At 43.0% G+C, this 17,381-nt stretch overlaps 2 protein-coding genes across 4 annotated transcripts in view; both read left to right on the forward strand.

Moving 5' to 3' along the window:
* The window catches only part of LOC136826311 (zinc finger protein 271-like), a 33,103-nt gene extending 28,764 nt beyond the window's left edge, over positions 1 to 4,339 (forward strand). For both annotated transcript variants that reach the window (XM_067083542.1, XM_067083543.1), the window contains exon 2: positions 344 to 4,339. In XM_067083542.1, the coding sequence (XP_066939643.1) occupies positions 446 to 2,851 (2,406 nt within the window). In that variant the 5' untranslated portion in view covers positions 344 to 445 and the 3' untranslated portion in view covers positions 2,852 to 4,339. The remainder of the gene's footprint in view (positions 1 to 343) is intronic.
* The window catches only part of LOC136826313 (BTB/POZ domain-containing protein 1-like), a 531,599-nt gene that overhangs the window by 79,898 nt on the left and 434,320 nt on the right, over positions 1 to 17,381 (forward strand). The gene's annotated exons all lie outside the window — the stretch shown is intronic.

Consider the following 17,381-nt stretch of genomic DNA (forward strand, 5'->3'; position numbering starts at 1 on the left):
TCAGGATGTAAAATGTGGGTTTTACCTGATTTTTCTTCAGTTTTGACTGTTGAACTTGAGGTATGCTTTTGATAATATACAGGAGCATTATCTGTCAAGATAACCTCAATGTATGAAGATGGATTGACTTGGAATTGCTTTCTCCTTGGAAATAGAATGATATACTGTATACTGTAGTCTGTACCATTTGATAGAGGAACATTACATTTAGAAAATTATGGTTTCAAATCTCTGTTTCCTAATGGATATGTACTGTAGCTTTTAACCATAAAATGCATTTGAACTTTAGTGTATTATTTAATTTTCAGTATATGTAACTGTTACTTGGAATTATTTTCAACAGAATTCTACAGTTAAGAAGATGTACCCTGTGCAGACTCCTACAATCAGTTATTGCATCAGATGAAGATATGAAAACGTTTTTCAGTGCCTTAATATTTCATACATGATATCCCTTGACATTCCTTTGCAAAATCAAATTTTAATGTCATCAATAATGGAGACTGACAAAACAAACAAATATCAGTGTGAGCTTTGTGATGCAGTAAGTAAAACTAAGGGAAATTATGAAAAGCACATGCGCAGACATACTGGTGAAAAACCATTTAGTTGTCAAGTGTGTGGGAAAGCATTTAGTCTATTATGTAATGTTAAAAGACATGAGATAACTCATTCCGGACAGAAACCCTTTAAATGTGATCTGTGTGACAAAAGATTCACTGAAAAAGGCTCTTTGACTAAACACATGCGCCTCCATACAGGTGAAAATTTATTTACCTGTACAATTTGTCACAGAAGATTTCATCAGAGAAGCCATCTTAATTCTCACCTAGATCATCATGCAAATGGTATGTGCTGTAAAATTTGTGGAAAGATGTTCAACAATAAAGAATCACTTTATAAACATGAAATCAGCCATGTAATTTCTCATAAAGATAAGCTTGCTTTAAGGAAGACATACACATGCGCTGTATGTGGAAAAAGTTTCCAACATAAAACCAAATTTACATGTCACATGAGGGTTCACACTGGTGAGAAACCATATGAATGCAAAGTGTGTGGTAAACGATTTATATCAAGTCCAAACCTTGCGAGACATTGTTTAATTCATGAGCAGGTTAAACCTTTCCCATGTCCAGAATGTAATAAGCAGTTTAGCCAGAAGCAGCTTTTGGACAACCACATGCAGAAGCATACAGGAGAGCGCCAGTATTGCACCATTTGCAACAAGTACTACACAGCCAAGTCTAGTTTTGATCAACACATGAAAAAGCATTCTCGTAAGGCAGCACACTTTAAATGTTTTAAGTGCTATAAAATTTTTTGTAGTAGTTGGGCCTTAAAAAAGCATGTGCGCATTAACAAATGTTCTGAAAAAAAATTCACGTGCATTCTCTGTAATGAACGGTTTACAAGGAAGATCAGTGTCATAAAACATACGATTCTTTATCATGCTTGTGAAGAGGAAACAAGTGATTCCTCTTTGAATACTGGAATATCATGTTTTAGTTGTTCCTCATGCAGTAGGACTTTTTCAAAGAAACGTTCACAGATTTATCATGAAACTGCTGTCCACAAAATAGTGCATCACCTAAAGTTAACCAGCTCACCTGAACAATCAGAATTCATTAATGGTGCTTATATGAATGAAGCAGATGGCTCAGTCGGTGATGAATATGTTGCTGGTAGTATATGTAAAACTAGTACTTTTAATGATAAAATACAAAAAACAGTAAGTAATGCTAGTAAGAAAACTGATTGTGACACCCGTGAACCAGGAAGCATTGTAAAGGAAGTATTAACCAGTTCAAATGATAATATTAATATGAAATATTTTGAGAAAGCAGTCCCCTTAAGCAAAATGTTTGTAAAAGAAGGTATTTTGGATGGAGATGAATTAAATCATGAACCAGGTAATCCTGTAGGAATGGATTTTCTTGTAGAAGATGAACATTGTGATAAAGAGTTTAAAAAGGAAGTTACATATGAAATTATTGACTCTTTTCATTGTCCAGAATGTAATGAGCAGTTTAGTCAGAAACAGCTTTTGGATGACCACATGCAGAAGCATGATGAGGATCGCCATTGCACTCAGTGCAACAGGAATTATACATCAAAGTCTAGTTTTGATCGACATATGAAAAAACATTCTTGTAAGGCAGAACTTTTTAAATGCTTCAAGTGCTGTAAAATTTTGTGTGACAATTATGCCTTGGAAAGGCATTTACATAATAACAAATGTTCTGAAAAAAAATTTTCCTGTACCCTGTGTAGTGAGCGATTTATGAGAAAGAGCAATGTCATAAATCATACAATACGTTATCATGCTTGTGAAGAGGGAAAGAGTGATACTCTGTTGAATAACAAAATGACATGTTTTAATTGTTCCATATGTGGGAAGCTTTTTTCAAGGAAACGTTCACAGATTTATCATGAAATGGTTGTCCACAGAGTGATAACACACCTGAAGTCAACTGGCTCACCTGAGCAGTCAGAAATCATTAATGTGGATTTTATGAATGAAGCCAGTGGCTCAGTTGACTTGGAATTTGTTGATGATAGTGTTTGTGAAACAAATACCGTTAATGTTGATTTACATACAGCAGGTAACATTTCTAGTAAGAAAGTTCATCATGATAATGATAATAGTAATGAGAGAGATCATAGGGATGTAGTCCCCTTAAATAGAGTGTTTATAAAAGAAGATATTGGAGAGGGAGATGAAGTAAATGATGACCCAGGAAATCTTGCTCGATTGGGTTTTCCTGAAGGAGATAAACATTTTAATGTTGTATTGAAAGAAGACTTAGAAAATGTTATAATTAAAGATGAATACATTGAAAATAATTGAGACAAATAAAATCTTTGTATTGGTATATTGATGTGAAACAAGTATGGTTTAGCAATTTCTTCTTTTCCTATTCACTGATTTACCCTCTTATTTGTGTTTAAAATTATGTGAGTATACGCAAATACTGTAATCATTAGGTAATCCTTGTAGGGCATACAGTTTTTCAGGGTTACTGAAAAGGAATTATGAATTTATTTGTGAAACTTGAGATTAAAGAAGAGTACTACAGTGTTGGCACAAGGTATCAGTCAGACTTTGAAATCCTAATAAAGGTTAAAATCTCTTTTAACAAGAACATTCCTTAGATTCACAAGTCATCAGCTTTGATCTCCCCCAAAAGAGAGACCTGACAGATTATCTTGGGTTTGTTGTGCTTTTTAGTGTGATATCTTCAAGGTTATTGTAATTCATTATGTAAACATGGGTTTTATTTCATGGTTTCCATGTAATATACAATATACAGTGAACCCCCTGATACCATTTTGGCATAGGGGATGACCCCACACACCCCTGACAACCTGGGTCAAATCATGAATGCTTAAAATCCCTCTAAAAACACTTAGAACTGCCCATTTTGATAGCTTAAACACAGAAAAACCCTGTAAAAATGCTTATACCTGAATATTTTAATAGTTTTATCACAAAAAGTGCATTTATTCATGAAAATTATATGAAAATACAGTAATTAGTGAATATTTCTCTGTGAAAAATACACCTCAGAATCCTGAATTTTGAATGATTTTTAGATATGTTCCACACAGAAAGAAGTGTTCAAGAACAGAATTTGAGTCCGCGAACGTTGACAACGCGAATACGGGGGTTCACTGTACCTACTTACTTCCTTGCCATCTGTTTGAGTTGCTTGGCCAGTCGTATGAAAACATATTTTTAATGTGGTGGTCTGGTTAAACTATATACAGTATAATGATGTACAGTAGTGGGTTGTCCCAAGACTTACCATGACATAAGTAATAATTTTTTGAAGATACAGAGCCAGTGTAATGGCTGTGGAGCTGATAGCACTGTACTTCTGTGAGTGTATAAAAAACTTACTGTATGGTAAGTACTCAACTGGTGAAGGAATTAACCACTTCAAATATATGTAAATAAATATTGTACCTGCATATGATACTGTGTGATAAGTAATAAAGAAGAGGGAAGATTATTGAATGATGAAGGAATTCCTGCTACAGAAGTATTGGAGAGCATTGCAGGTATTTTGATAAGGTGAAATCTGAAACAATTTTGTGATTCCAAAAGAAAAAATATGGTATAGATTGATTTCTTTGATTTTTACCATTTTATATAAGAACTTGGAGGTTAATGACCTTTTATAATAATTTAATAATAATCTTTATAGATGAGTTATAGATAGGTTACGTCATTTCCTTAGTTACAGTATGTCTTGGTGATATTAATTAATATTTTGATTTGTGGTTTAGTTCTTCTTGGAAGCATGGTATTACATAAATGCAAAAGTGTTGTACAGTAATTGTAATATGTTTCTGCACAAATACAAACCTTCATTCTGTACATAGGATTCAGCTCACAAATGAGAGCTGGAACAACCATTTAACTTTCAGACAAGGTCGTTACCTACCGACAGGTGGGGGAAGTCCCACCCACCTGTCAGTATGCACTCCACTTTGCTTCTGGCCACCTTTGTGTATACAGTAGATGTCTCTTTGGTTCTCTGCCCAACTTGCCATTTACTTTCTTTAATTTTTTGCTTTGAGTATATTGCCTTTGTATGATTGTTGAGATCAAACCCCTCAATAACTTAAGCCTCTGAGTGGGTGAAGTTTGCCAGGAGGAAGAAGAGAGAGAATAGGGTCTTCCAAGTTTCATCAGATTGTAGTTCTCCACTGGTGACTCTGAAGGTCCTCTTCAGCATCTTTCTTCCCCCTGCCAAACTCCTACCCACTGTCGCTGTAATACTCCCAAGGGAGTAGTTTCCTCCTCGCTGACTCCTACTGAGTGTTCTGTAGAGAGCTATTGAAATGGGGGAGGATGTCCAGCCCGGCTTCTCACCTGTGGCCTCTTTTCACTCTGAGGGAGAGCTTTCCTCTGAAGGACGCTCTTTCTTGGGGTGAATGGAAGAGCTTTACAGGCTGCTCTATGAGCAAGAGCCCTTGCTGGCATAAAGCCAGCTCAATCAATAACAACATGGAGGAGCACTACCCTAACCCAACTTTTGTTCCAGGTGTCGTATAGGATGAGAGGCTCAGGGAGTTGTGGCCCTCCCTGGGCATCTAGGGTGAGCCCAGTGTTTTGTCCCTTCTTAACCACCTGAAGTTAAGTACATCTTAGTTTAACCAGACCACTGAGCTGATTAACAGCTCTCCTAGAGAGGGCTAGCCCAAAGGATTAGATTTATTTTACATGGCTAAGAACCAATTGGTTACTTAGCAATGGAACCTACAGCTTATTGTGGAATCTGAACCGCATTATAGCGAGAAATGAATTTATATCACCAGAAATAAATTCCTCTTATTGCAATACACTCCCAAACACCTGAATTAGCCCTGGTCACCTGACCAGCCCGAACTACATCCCCATAGCTTTTACCCACTAAGTGGGTAATTAACTGTCAGCGTTACCAACGCTTACAGGAAAATCTGTCAAATGAGTTACCTGAAGTACCATTGGCAACACTGCTGCAAGTCCCAGCCGAGTGAGGCCAAGATCCCCAATTGCTTTTTGTTCGCCATGCTGTGTGGGTGTGTCCCACATCAGGCGAACTTTGGGTTATTTAGCCCGACCCCCATTCAAGAATTTGGACATCAGATCACGATTTGGACTGTTTTCAACGCATTTTCTTCTGGATGGATACTTTATTGATGGGATTTGGAACTTCTCTCCCGATTTTGACTTTGGGATCGGTACTTTGGACTCGATTGGATAAGTCAAACAAGAAGACGTCATCGTCTGCTAGCACTGATACTTCAACTTCGTTTACATCTTCAAAGACACTGCCTTTTACTGCTGGATATGCTGATGCTCATCGGCCCTACACATCCTGCAAGCGTAGGATGAGTACCCTCAAACACGATCGACATTCTGTTTGTATTTTATGTAGGAAGATGCAGTGTAGTATCAGTCAAATAGGCAGTGAGGCTTGGTCGGTAGATCAGATGGAAGAATTATTCAAAAAGTTAGAGGACAAGTTACTAGCTGAGTATGTCTAGTCGATTTTTCTAGCTTTATGACTAAATTAATGGAAACTAGAGATAAGGATAGTAGTAATAGTGTTGTAGTTACTAATCGTTCTTTTTCAGCCCCCCTGCCTATTCCAGAACAAGCCCTAACGGGTGCTGGGGGTTATGGAGATTCGCAGGCCAAAAAAAGGTAGAATCTGCCACCCCCCCCCCCGGCACGGAGCAGGCAGTGTTGGCAGCAGATTTCCCCCTTCCCTCTAAAAGCGTAAGTTCTAAGGTGGATTTAGAATTAGGAATCACTCAGAAGAGTAGGAATTCTAATTTACGAAGTATTCAGGAAGAGTAGTTGAACCAGATACATGAACGTCTTCTTTGTTGCACAGGTTCAGGTTTGGTTAAATGAGAGACCTAAAAATTGGCGACCCCAATTATTTCATTCTTTATGGGTTCCTAAACTAATGTATTAGGTCTCTCATTTAGATTCAATCAGCACCGATAGTTTCTGCAGCCTTTCCATTCCCAAGGATTTTATTTACCTTCGGTTCGGTAACTTGTAACTTCCCTTTGATACTCCTTTGCTCTGACCTTCTGCAACAAAGGTTTCCAGATCCGTGGCAGGGAGGGTCGTGGTTGATTCAGATTTGTTCCAGATTTTCGATGGTTTTGATACATCTGGTTCTGAAATTTTTTGTCTCTCATTTTTCCGGTTTTATTTGAATGCTCTGTGCTCTGTGCAACAAAGGTTTCTTGGAAGGTTTCTTTTCCTTCTGGGAATTTTTGTTTTTTGAAAAGGTTCCTTTTTTTGTCTTGCAATGGTGGTAATTCTGGCGATCGAATTTTCCAATATTCATGATCATGTCTTAAAGAATTTTCTGATTTTGATAATATCTATCAAGATTAGCAGGGGCCGGGGTAACAGAACCAGCCTATTTTCTTTGAAATCTATGCCCTCTTCGGCCGCTATGGAATTTTCCTGTTTTTCCCCTTTTTCTTCTAAACCTTCTTCCATTGCCCTTCTCAATCTTCTTTTCGGTCCGCTCTTCGGAGGGCTCTTTGGGGTCTTTGTTGCTCATCCTGTTTTCTTGGCTTTTAACTCAGCAGAGCAAAGGTTTGGTTCAACTCTGTATATTAGAGCTTCAGCGGCTCCCTCTCTCTCTTCGGGGTTAAGGGAAGGGGTACTTTTTACGGATCCGTCGTCTTTATCACCTTTTGTAAATCCTGTAGTTTCTCAGGCATCCGGTCTAGTTGCTTCTCAGGTGTTTGCGGAGGCGTCACCAACTCCTTATTTCATTCTTTATGGGTTCCTAACCGTAATGTATCCTCCGCAATTCTTGCGAATGCTTCGGCATTCGGCGATTCGCCTGCGCCAGCATTCAGTGTATCAGCACCGATAGTTTCTGCAGCCTTTCCATTCCCAAGGATAGTTGGTAATTTACCTTCTTCTGTTACCTTCGGTTTGGTAACTTGTAACTTCCCCTTTGATACTCCTTTGAATTCGGTCCGGTTACGACCTTCTCCATCTGTCCAACGTCGGCGTTAGGCGCTCCGGTGGTTACTCCGAGTGTGGATTCTTCCTTCTTCTCCTTCGGCTTCTTTCTCAACTTTCTGGCAGGTTTCTCTGTGCCTCCGTCTAGGCATCCATGTAGGTTCGTGGTTGATTCCGGGTCTTCAGTTCCAGATTCCCATTCTCATGCGGTTTTGATACATCCGGATTTGAGTGGTTCGGGTGTTGTGGCCTCTTCGCTCTCAGGAGTGGGCGTGGTCTGCCCAGGTGTTGCGTCATCCCCGTTGGGTGGTGCAGAGTTTGCGCACCCTACTTTGGTGCCTCCAGTATGTTTGCGATTGATATGTCAGGTGTCTGTCTCACGCACCCAGGTGTAGCGAGTGCCGGGTTTTCGAGTTTGGCGTTTGCTAGGGGTCGGCCTGCCTCTTTCCTGTCCCAGCTCGGTTGGATCAGTCCGACAATCCTCCGGCTCGGTTGGACCAGTCCAACAATCCTCCGACTCGGTCGGACCAGTCCGACAATCCTCCGGCTTGGTCGGACCAGTCCTACAATCCTCCAGCTCAGTCGGACCAGTCCGACAATCCTCCGGCTCAGTCAGACCAGTCTGACAAGGATTGTTCATTTGAAGAAAAGATCCGGTACCAGATATTAGTTCTCCTTCAGCTATGAGAACGAGTATAAGCGGATGGTAGACTTCATCCTCACTTATCCTCAATCCAAGGTTCCGGAGGAGCCTACACTACCGAATCAAATGGTGTTCGAGTCGCTATATGCGACAGAACCGGTAGTTGCTCAATCATTAAAGAATCTGGTCTGCTTTGGCCGTGTCGGGCAGGCAGTAAAGGAGGCAGACGTAGGTTAGTGGCTTTGATAGGGTCGAGTAAACAGGATTCAACCTTGCTTCCTATTCAGGAGGGGTTTTAACAAGGTAGCAGATAACCCTTCTGTGGGTGTCAGGGTTTCTCTCAACATATCTGTTGAGGCTATTCTCTCTCGGGTTCCTTCGTCAATTGTTGGTCTCAGTTTCATCTAAGGAGGCTTGTATCTTGGAGGACACCTTTTGCAGCCATCCAGAGGCCTTGTCCTCTCTATGTGGATGTGTCCGGGTTGGTAGGGTTTTCTCAAACAAGATGGATATACTCCCTCCAGTCCAGTACTGCCTGACACCTCATCACTTCGGTGTCAGTGGGGCTGGCATACCAGGTTAACATTTCGCTTGACTGTACAACGTTCTTTGGCAGAAGAGGAGGGACTTCTTTTAAAGCTTCCGCCTCACTATCTGGACATTCGGAGAGGGTTCTGTTGAGGGCGCCTTTGCGCTCTGCAACAGAGTTTTAGGGAGGAGGATATCTCCTCCAAGGTCAATTTCGTGTAGCCGTCGTCAGCTGTAGCGTCACAGCAAGCTATGATTAGTGTGGCTGCTCTGGGGTCAGGGGATGTGGCCAGTATAACAAACTTGTTGCTTCTAACTCATGTCTCCAATGTTGGCAATTATGCATCATCGAGGGCATAAAATGTTGAAGTAGAAGTGTTCCTGTCCAGCAGGGAGCAGCCGGTGCCCACTTGGAGAAGCCTCTTAGGGAGAATTAATGTCCTCTCTCTCTCTCTCTCTCTCTCTCTCTCTCTCTCTCTCTCTCTCTCTCTCTCTCTCTCTCTCTCTCTCTCTCTCTCTCTCTCTCTCTCATTCCAGGGTCTTGTGTCTCCGCATGCTTTCTCTTCAGGTATGTCTCAGGAATCACTGGGACTTCCACATCAAGAATGCAGGTATAATCTGGAATGATTCTCACTTGTCGGATCTTCTGTGATAGTCAGAAGAGTCGCATCTGAGATCTGGAAGGTCTTTAGTCTCCCGTCTTCCCGACGTTCATCTGTACACAGGTGCTTCATATCAAGGTTGGGGAGCAACCTTGGAGGACCCAGGTTTCGGGCCTCTTTGGGATCGGGAATGAGAGGCGTCATAACCTTTGGGAACCTCAGGGCTGCAAAGGAAGCCCTCAGGTGTTTTTCAGTCCTAGTGCACAACACAGTAGTGGTTCTGCTTTGCGACATCGTAATTGCTGTGTCGTATCTGAGAACTCTGGGGGAACAAGATCATTAGGACTTGGAGGTGTATGCTTTCTGCCATTCGGTCTCATTCATCAGGTAATCAGGAATTGCGGGAGTGTCAAGATGTCTATGACTCTAGCTCCTTGCTGGCCCTAACGCCCTCGGTTCCGGAATTCCTAATGCTCCTTTCAGAAGTTCCGATGTTCCCCTTCATGTGGAAGATCTTTTAGACAACCACATTTTCACCAATATCATCCAAACTCTTGCGTGATGAACCTAGTTGCGGGTGACTGCCGAGCGAACAGCTAGACAGTCCAGACACTCTAAAGCTGTCTAGACAGTGTTTCTTTCAGCTTGAGAAAGTCAACCCGTAAGCTTTACCAGGTCAGCTTGACATAGGGAAGTCTTTGTCATAAGGAAGGTCATTCCATCTTTAGGCCTGCCATAACCGAAATAGCTGGTTTTCTCTTATTCCTTCGGAAAGTCAAGATTCTTCCTTTTTCGACTATTGCTGGCTACCGCTCAGCACTTAGCAGTACATTTTTCCATCTTCCCAAAAAATTCTAGTAGTAAGATCTTATTCGATTTATTACGTTCCCGTAAGTTTAATGCCCAGTCTTGCCGACTTGGGCTCCCTCGTGAGAATTGTCAGAAGTTCTAACGTTAAAATAACTGATTAGGTGTTTTCTTTCTTTCGGCTTTAGCTGCTGATAAAAGGAGGGCGAGCTTCGGGAAGTTTCCTAGGCTGGTTTCTTAGGCGGGAAATGATAAGTATTTCTCTTCTTCCGGAAGTCGTGGCAAAGACAGTGTCAGAGGCTAAAACTCTGCTTCGTTCATTTAAGGTTCTTTATCTGCAAGTGTTCGGTTCAGGCATCAGCGGGGATGTCTTTATGTCTGATGCGAATATTAGTCTATTTATCAAGGTTGAGAAACTGTCCGTTTCTGTGTACACTTCTTGTCTCACCACGGAATCCTTCCCGTCCGCTGTCAAGGATGCGATTAGTTACTTTCAGAGAAAGGGTTCCTGGTTCCTGGTTCATAAGCGCTCACTCCACAAACACAGTTGCCGGCACACTTCATGATTCTCGTGTGGTGCGAGCTTTATGCCCTTGAACACAATTTAATTTGACATGACATTATATTTAGCATTTAACAGTTTTTTTCATTACCCCACAGTATTTGGAGTATATCCACTTCATCTTCCTTTCTAAGAAATGGTTCAGAGTCTTCTATTCTGGAGGTAGTTTACTTACAAGTCCGTCTGTGTTTTCTTCCTTTGCTTAAGAGACGTTCAATTCACCCCACTGCGCATAGCGGCGAATTCTCCTATCTAGGGTGTGTTCAGTTAGTTGAGGTGGTATTCTCGTAGTGCGAAGGCTCAGAAGGTTATTCTCTTAGTCCACGTTTAACAGCGAAGTCTATTATCTAGGGTGCATTCATTTAGCTAAGGTAGTATTCACGTAGTGCGGTGGTTATTAGATTAACCAGGTAGAGGAATTACTTCTAGGCTTTAGAATCTTAAGCAACAGTGATAGTATAATCACATGAGCTTAAGTTCAGTATGTCTTAAGTATCCTAGTCTTTGATAGTTTCCCTACGAGAGTCCAAAGAGGTGCTCTCGTAGGCTAGCCTAGGTTGTTTCGTCAGCGCTGGGATACTTCTTCGCTCGTCGGCCTTGGCCGCAACCTGCAGGACGGAGGGTCATCGGCTCGGCACACTACCCCATTCCCTCCTTAATGGGTAGGATCTGAATAGCCACTTGGGAGATTCATCATTCTCCTTTTTACATGAAAGTTATTCTTTTAGTCCGTGTGTAGCGGCAAACCCTTCTATCGTGGTGCATTCATTTAGCTAAGGGGGTACTCTCTTACTGTGGAGGTTCTTAGAAGCGGCCACTTGGAAGTCGGTGTCGGTTTTCATGACTTTCTACCTCAGAGACATTCAGTTTTCTTCAAAGAAGAAGAGTTTTCGCTTGGTCTCTTTGTAACGACAAACTCGATCTTATAATTACGTAGTAATGTTAAGGGTGGGAGCAATTCTAGGTAATGAACGTAGTCTGAGGAACTTTGGAATTTTGGATTCTCTGTTAGTCGGGGTTCATAGTGAGAGTATTAAGTTTGACGTTAGTACTGTGAAGTTAGGAAGATCCGGTGGACAGGTTTGGTTTCTTCAACTTCTGCGCAGACATCGGCGGCAAAGAACTCGAAGATCCTGCACACTCAACTTCACCTCACCTCCATACATGAGAGGCTACAATAGCCACATGGGAGGTTCTTTGTACCCCTCCATACATGAGAGTGCTTTGATTAGCCACACAGGAGGGTTCATCTCCTCCATACATGAGAGTGCCTTGATTAGCCACATGGGAGGTTCTCGTTCTCCACCTCCATACATGGTAAGTTTGTTTTTATTTTGCTACTCTCTATCTATGAAGTGGTTTGAATACCACATGAGAGGTAGATCGACTCAGACCCTCCATACATGAGAGTGCTTTGATTAGCCACATGGGAGGTTCGTCGTTCTCCACTAATCATGGGAGACTGTGATTAGCCACATGGTAAGTTTGTTTTTTATTTTGCTACTCTCTATCTATGAAGTGGTTTGAATACCACATGAGAGGTAGATCGACTCAGACCCTCCATACATGAGAGTGCTTTGATTAGCCACATGGGAGGTTCGTCGTTCTCCACTAATCATGGGAGGCTGTGATAGGTAGGTTGGTTTTTTTATTTTTGCTACTCTCTGTCCATGAGGAGGTTTGAATACCACATGAGAGGTAGCTCGACTCAGACAGTACCTAGACATGAGACTGACGTCGGGGGTACTATCTCTATAAATATTCTCACCTGCCGAGTGGGATAACCAGGTGAGGATACATTCATTTATACAAAGTAGGCGAATAATGAGTTACCTGCTTTCCCTGTTGCAAGGTCGGGCTGAATTAGATTGATCCCACCTCCTTAAAATTTTGTCAATCGAGCTAATTCAGATGTTCAGGGAGTGCATTGCAATATGAAGTTTTCATAATAAAACTAATATTGTAATACCTGAACACCTGAATGATTCCCCCCCTCCTCCCCACTTCAATTTGATTAGTGAACAGTGCAATTGGGGATCTCGGCCTCGCTTGGCCGGGACTTGCTGCAGTGTTGCCAACAGTACTTCAGGTAACTCATTTGAAAAGCTATGGGTAAAAGCTATGGGGATGTAGTTCGGGCTGGTCAGGTGACCAGGGCTCATTCAGGTGTTCAGGTGAGTATTACAATATTAGTTTTATTATGAAAACTTCATATTCTTCGCTGGCCAGTCGGAGAGTTGATGAAGTTGTATTCTGTTACTGCTTCTACCATGACCAAGATTACTTTGACAGTTATGGTGTCCACTGGTTCTAAAACCACCCTCACCTTCTTAATATATCCCCATATATCTTTGGTGATGTGCCTGGAGGTGATGTCTTCATCTACGTCTCTGGGGGAGGTCCTCCTCCAATCGCTCTCTACTCCTCTGACCTTGGCTATGCTTGGGAAGAAGTTGTGGAAGTTATCATCATCGTCAAGTGTTGTCGCCTCCTCTGCTGCAGAGAGGACTGATGGAGCTCTCACTAGTGGTACCAAGAGCATTGCCACATCCATTACCAAGTGAAAGGGTGCAACCCAGGGTTCTCCAGACCCCTAATGTACCAGTACCACCCCTGGTAGTACCCTTACCTGGGCTTGCAAGGGTTCCAGTCTAGGGACCTGGTCCCGCCTGCCAGTGCAGCCCAGTGAGAGAAGGTGAAATGAGAGCCTGCAGGTGCTCTTTCACGCCCCCCCCCCTCACTCTTCAAAGAGAGTGGCCTAGTGGTCCCAGGAAAGGGATTCAGCACATCTGGCCCAGTCACCCCTATGGAAGCTCCGGCTTCTTGGAAGACTAGCACACTCGAGGGACATCTCCCACCCACGTTTATGTGAGCAGGAACCGTCTCCCTGACCCATGTGGCTGTTGTCACTAGTAAGACTTAGGTCTTTGCCAGACTGGGCAAGGGTGCTCACAATCTCTCATTTGTCCCTTCCACCTACTCGGCATTTACCAGGAGCCAGGAGCTGGACAGGCCTGGGGTCCAGGACTGGGACCGTTCTCGATCTTATCCCAGCCCCACCATGGAGGTTCAAGCTCCTGGTTTGGTCCTTGGGCCAGACAGGTCATATTCCTGATTGGCAGAGATCACCAGGGGGCTGGCGAGTGTCCCTCTCCTGGAGAAGGAATAACTTGGGAAGACTGGGAACTGAAGGACCTGAGGGTCCTATGCCCCAGAACTTGGGCACCCCTGAGTTGCAGAGGCATTTTGTGGAGATCATTAAAATGCTTCATCATTTCAATGATCTCGAGGAAGAGACCGTGGCCTGTTCTGCAGACTGTTCTTCAGCCATTGAATCTTTATGGGGGCCGCAGAAGAAGCCCAAGGCTCCGTTCGTCCTACCATGATCAAGACTTTTAGACCAGGTGAATTCTATTTTTGGGCAAGAGAATTCCCTCTGGTCTAGCCAGTCCAGTAAGTTACTTCCTCAGCCTCTGTCTTGTCAAAGGAATTATTACCTTCCTTCGGAGTCAGTTGCCGACCAATCAGGTAGACCCAGACTTGATGGTCTCTGTCGCGGGTTGGAACTTGACTGGCTCTTTGCAGAGGGAGTCTCCCTCTCGCAAACGGAGACGACAGCCCTGGATTCGACTGTCACGTCAGTGCTCCAGAGAGTCTTGTGGCTCAATCTCTGGTCACTTTTGGTGGTCAGGATTGCATCCTTGATGGGAAAGTGAACACCTGAACAGGATGCCACTTCCAAGAGACTGATGCTGTGTGGGGGTAGTGCTGTTACCTACCTCTCCCACCAGACAGCAAGCCTGTGGTCTAACTTGGTTCTGAAGAGGAGAGACGCTGTTCTGTCTTAATTCTCACTTTTCTTTGAACAGGAGTCAGCCTTGGCTCTCAGAAACTGGTGCTGGGCTCCGCCTCTCTTTTCTCTTAGAGTGAGGTGGATGCCACAGTGGAGAGGCTCTGAGTCAAAAACAGTGACAAACTTGCCCTTCAGACAGTGTCTAACCTCTTGGTTTTTGCATGGCACTGCAGTGCAATCCGCACCTCAGACTGGCCCTTCCTCATTGCAGCAGAGATAGTCCCAGACTTCCTCTTTCCCTTATAGAGGAACCCTGACTTCTACTGCCCTGGTAGCACAAGGCATGCAGTCTGGTCCATTGCAGCCCCCTGTTCATCCTAGGAAGGGAGGGAAGGGCAAAAAGGGAGTAGGATGCTAGGGGCGGTGTTCCTCCCCTGCTTGCTGTCGATGATGAAGGGTTCTTGTCGAGCCATTGGTCAACATGGTAGTGACATGGAGCGGAGACCTGGGTAGTGGATGTCCTTCAGGAAGGGTTTCTACTACCCTTTGAGTATCTGCCACCCCTCACTTTCAATCCAGTCTGATTTTAGACTTTCATTTCCAGCTTGCAGAAAGATCTCAACGTTTGGGAGGAGGTGAATGTGATGCTTTGGAAAAGCTCAGTAGAAGTCGTGAAGGATCAGTCTCTAGGTTTTTATAGCCGCGGGTTCCTGGTGGAAAAGGCAACATGGGGATTGGAGACTGGTCATTAACCTCTCTCTATTGAACCGGTTCATTCACCAGACCCAGTTCAGGATGGAAACTGTTTGCTCAGCGTCAGATTCCATCAGGGAGATCGACTTCATGCTTTTGGTGGACTTAGAGGATGCATATTATTAAATGCCCATCCATCAGTCCTCTTGGAAATACCTCCACTTTACCCTCAGGGAACATTGTTCCAGTTCAGGGCACTCTGTTTAAGTCTCAGCCTCCCTCCAAATGTTCATTCAGGTGTTCACGCAGATTTCTGCCTGGACCCACTCGCACTGGATGTGCCTGTTGAGGTAGCTAGGTGATTGGTTAGTCCTGGCAAGATCATTGCTGCAGTTACTTAGGGACAGAGATCATCTCAGATTTTATCACTACCTGGCTGTGGTGATAAACTTCAAGAAGTCAAATCACACATCCGAGCAGATGGTAAAGTACTTGGGCATGCTGATAGACATGGCAGCAATGAGAGTTTTTCTATCAGATTTCCATATCAGAAAGTTCAGGGAAGTAGCACAGAAGTTCCTGTCTTGACATGAAAACCTGGTCAGCAGTGGCAGGTCGTTCTGAGTCACCTGTCTTTGTTGGGGAAGCTGGTCCTACATGGGCAGATTCACCCCTGTTCCCTTCAGCGAAGAGTAAAGAGGTTCTGATCTCCAACAAGAGACCCTCCTTTCTTTCTTATTCTCCTTTCGGATTAAGTAAGGAGGGATCTGAGTTGGTGGTTAGATAACAGGAACCTCACAGTATGGGCACCTCTTGGCACTCTCACAGTGGAGATGCTTCTGCTTTCAGATGCATCCAACAAGGGATGGGGCACATACCTAGAGGCATTGTTAGCGTTAGGTGTGTGGGACCAGAACAACAAGCGCCTCCACATCAGCATCCTGGAATTGAAGGCTAATTTTCTGGCTCTTGAGGAGTTTCAGGATCGAGTGATGGGGCACTCTTTGGTGTTGATGAGCAACAGCAACACGGCAGTGGCATACATCAACAAGGAAGGGGGACTGGTGCCTTTCCAGCTACACCAGTAGTCAGTGCAGGTGCATGAGTTGGCAGTAGCTCACTCAGTAACGCTGTCTGCCAGGTACATTCCAGGCACTTGGAATGTAGTAGCAGACAAGCTCAGTAGCCAGAGTCAGGTAATAGGGACAGAATGGTCTGTACATCCAAGCAAAGCAGAGAAGCTCCTCAAGCTTTGGTGAGCTCCAATCAACCTGTTTGCCACCTAACACAGCAGGAAACTTTCAATGTTCTGTGTCCTGCTCAATAGTGCAAGATTCATGGCCTGCAATAGAGGATACCTTCCTGCACCCATGGAATGTTGTAGTAGCTTATGTCTTCCCTCCATTTTGCTTGATTGGTCATGTAATTAGCAGGATGTAGACTACTCTAAGTCTCAGGTTGACCCCGGAGGCCCCCAAGTTGCCACATGCCAATTGGTATCTGAACCTGCTAACTCTGTTATCCAAGGTCCCAAGAGAGATTTCACTATGGCACAGCCTTTTGTGTCAGCTACACATCAAGAGGTATCACCTGTCATTTTGGCACTTTGGTCTGAAGACAAAGTGGAGTGCATACTGACAGCTAGGCTGGGCTTCCCGCTACCTGTTGATAGTTAACGATCTTGTCTGAAAGTTTAACAGCCATTCCAGCTTGCATTTGCAAACTAGATCCTATGTAAAGAATTTCAGGTATGGATGTCATGAAAAATACAAATTACAGTACTTTAAAAATTTGCTGTACTTAAGGTTTAACCGCTCAGTAAATCATTTGTCACACCAATCTTAGATTTGATGGATGTGTTCTGGCTGTAGTTCAAAATATTTTGGGACATATAAAATGAGTAAGGCATTAGTATAACAATGTATGTCAACGTGTTAAATGATAGTGTATTTTTTCTAATCTGGAGGTGAGGCTGTGCTCCCATGTTACAAAGGAGTTAATGATGACTCAACTGCTCTTCAGTTTAAATAACATTTTATCTTATTAAAAGAAATGCTTCTATAAAATATAAGTCACAATATAATGTTAACATGGTTGTTCAAAATAAAAAAGAGATTTGTATTGTACTTTCATTTTAAAGTTTTTATTCCCAATACTGATAGATATGCTATTCTTATGGCTTTGACAATTGTAAAGTTGTGGCATCATTTACATTTCTATTTAAACCTTTTATATTAATTCATGTTTACAGTGGTTAG

This window comes from Macrobrachium rosenbergii, chromosome 40, assembly GCF_040412425.1.
Source record: "Macrobrachium rosenbergii isolate ZJJX-2024 chromosome 40, ASM4041242v1, whole genome shotgun sequence".
Lineage (NCBI taxonomy): Eukaryota > Metazoa > Arthropoda > Malacostraca > Decapoda > Palaemonidae > Macrobrachium > Macrobrachium rosenbergii.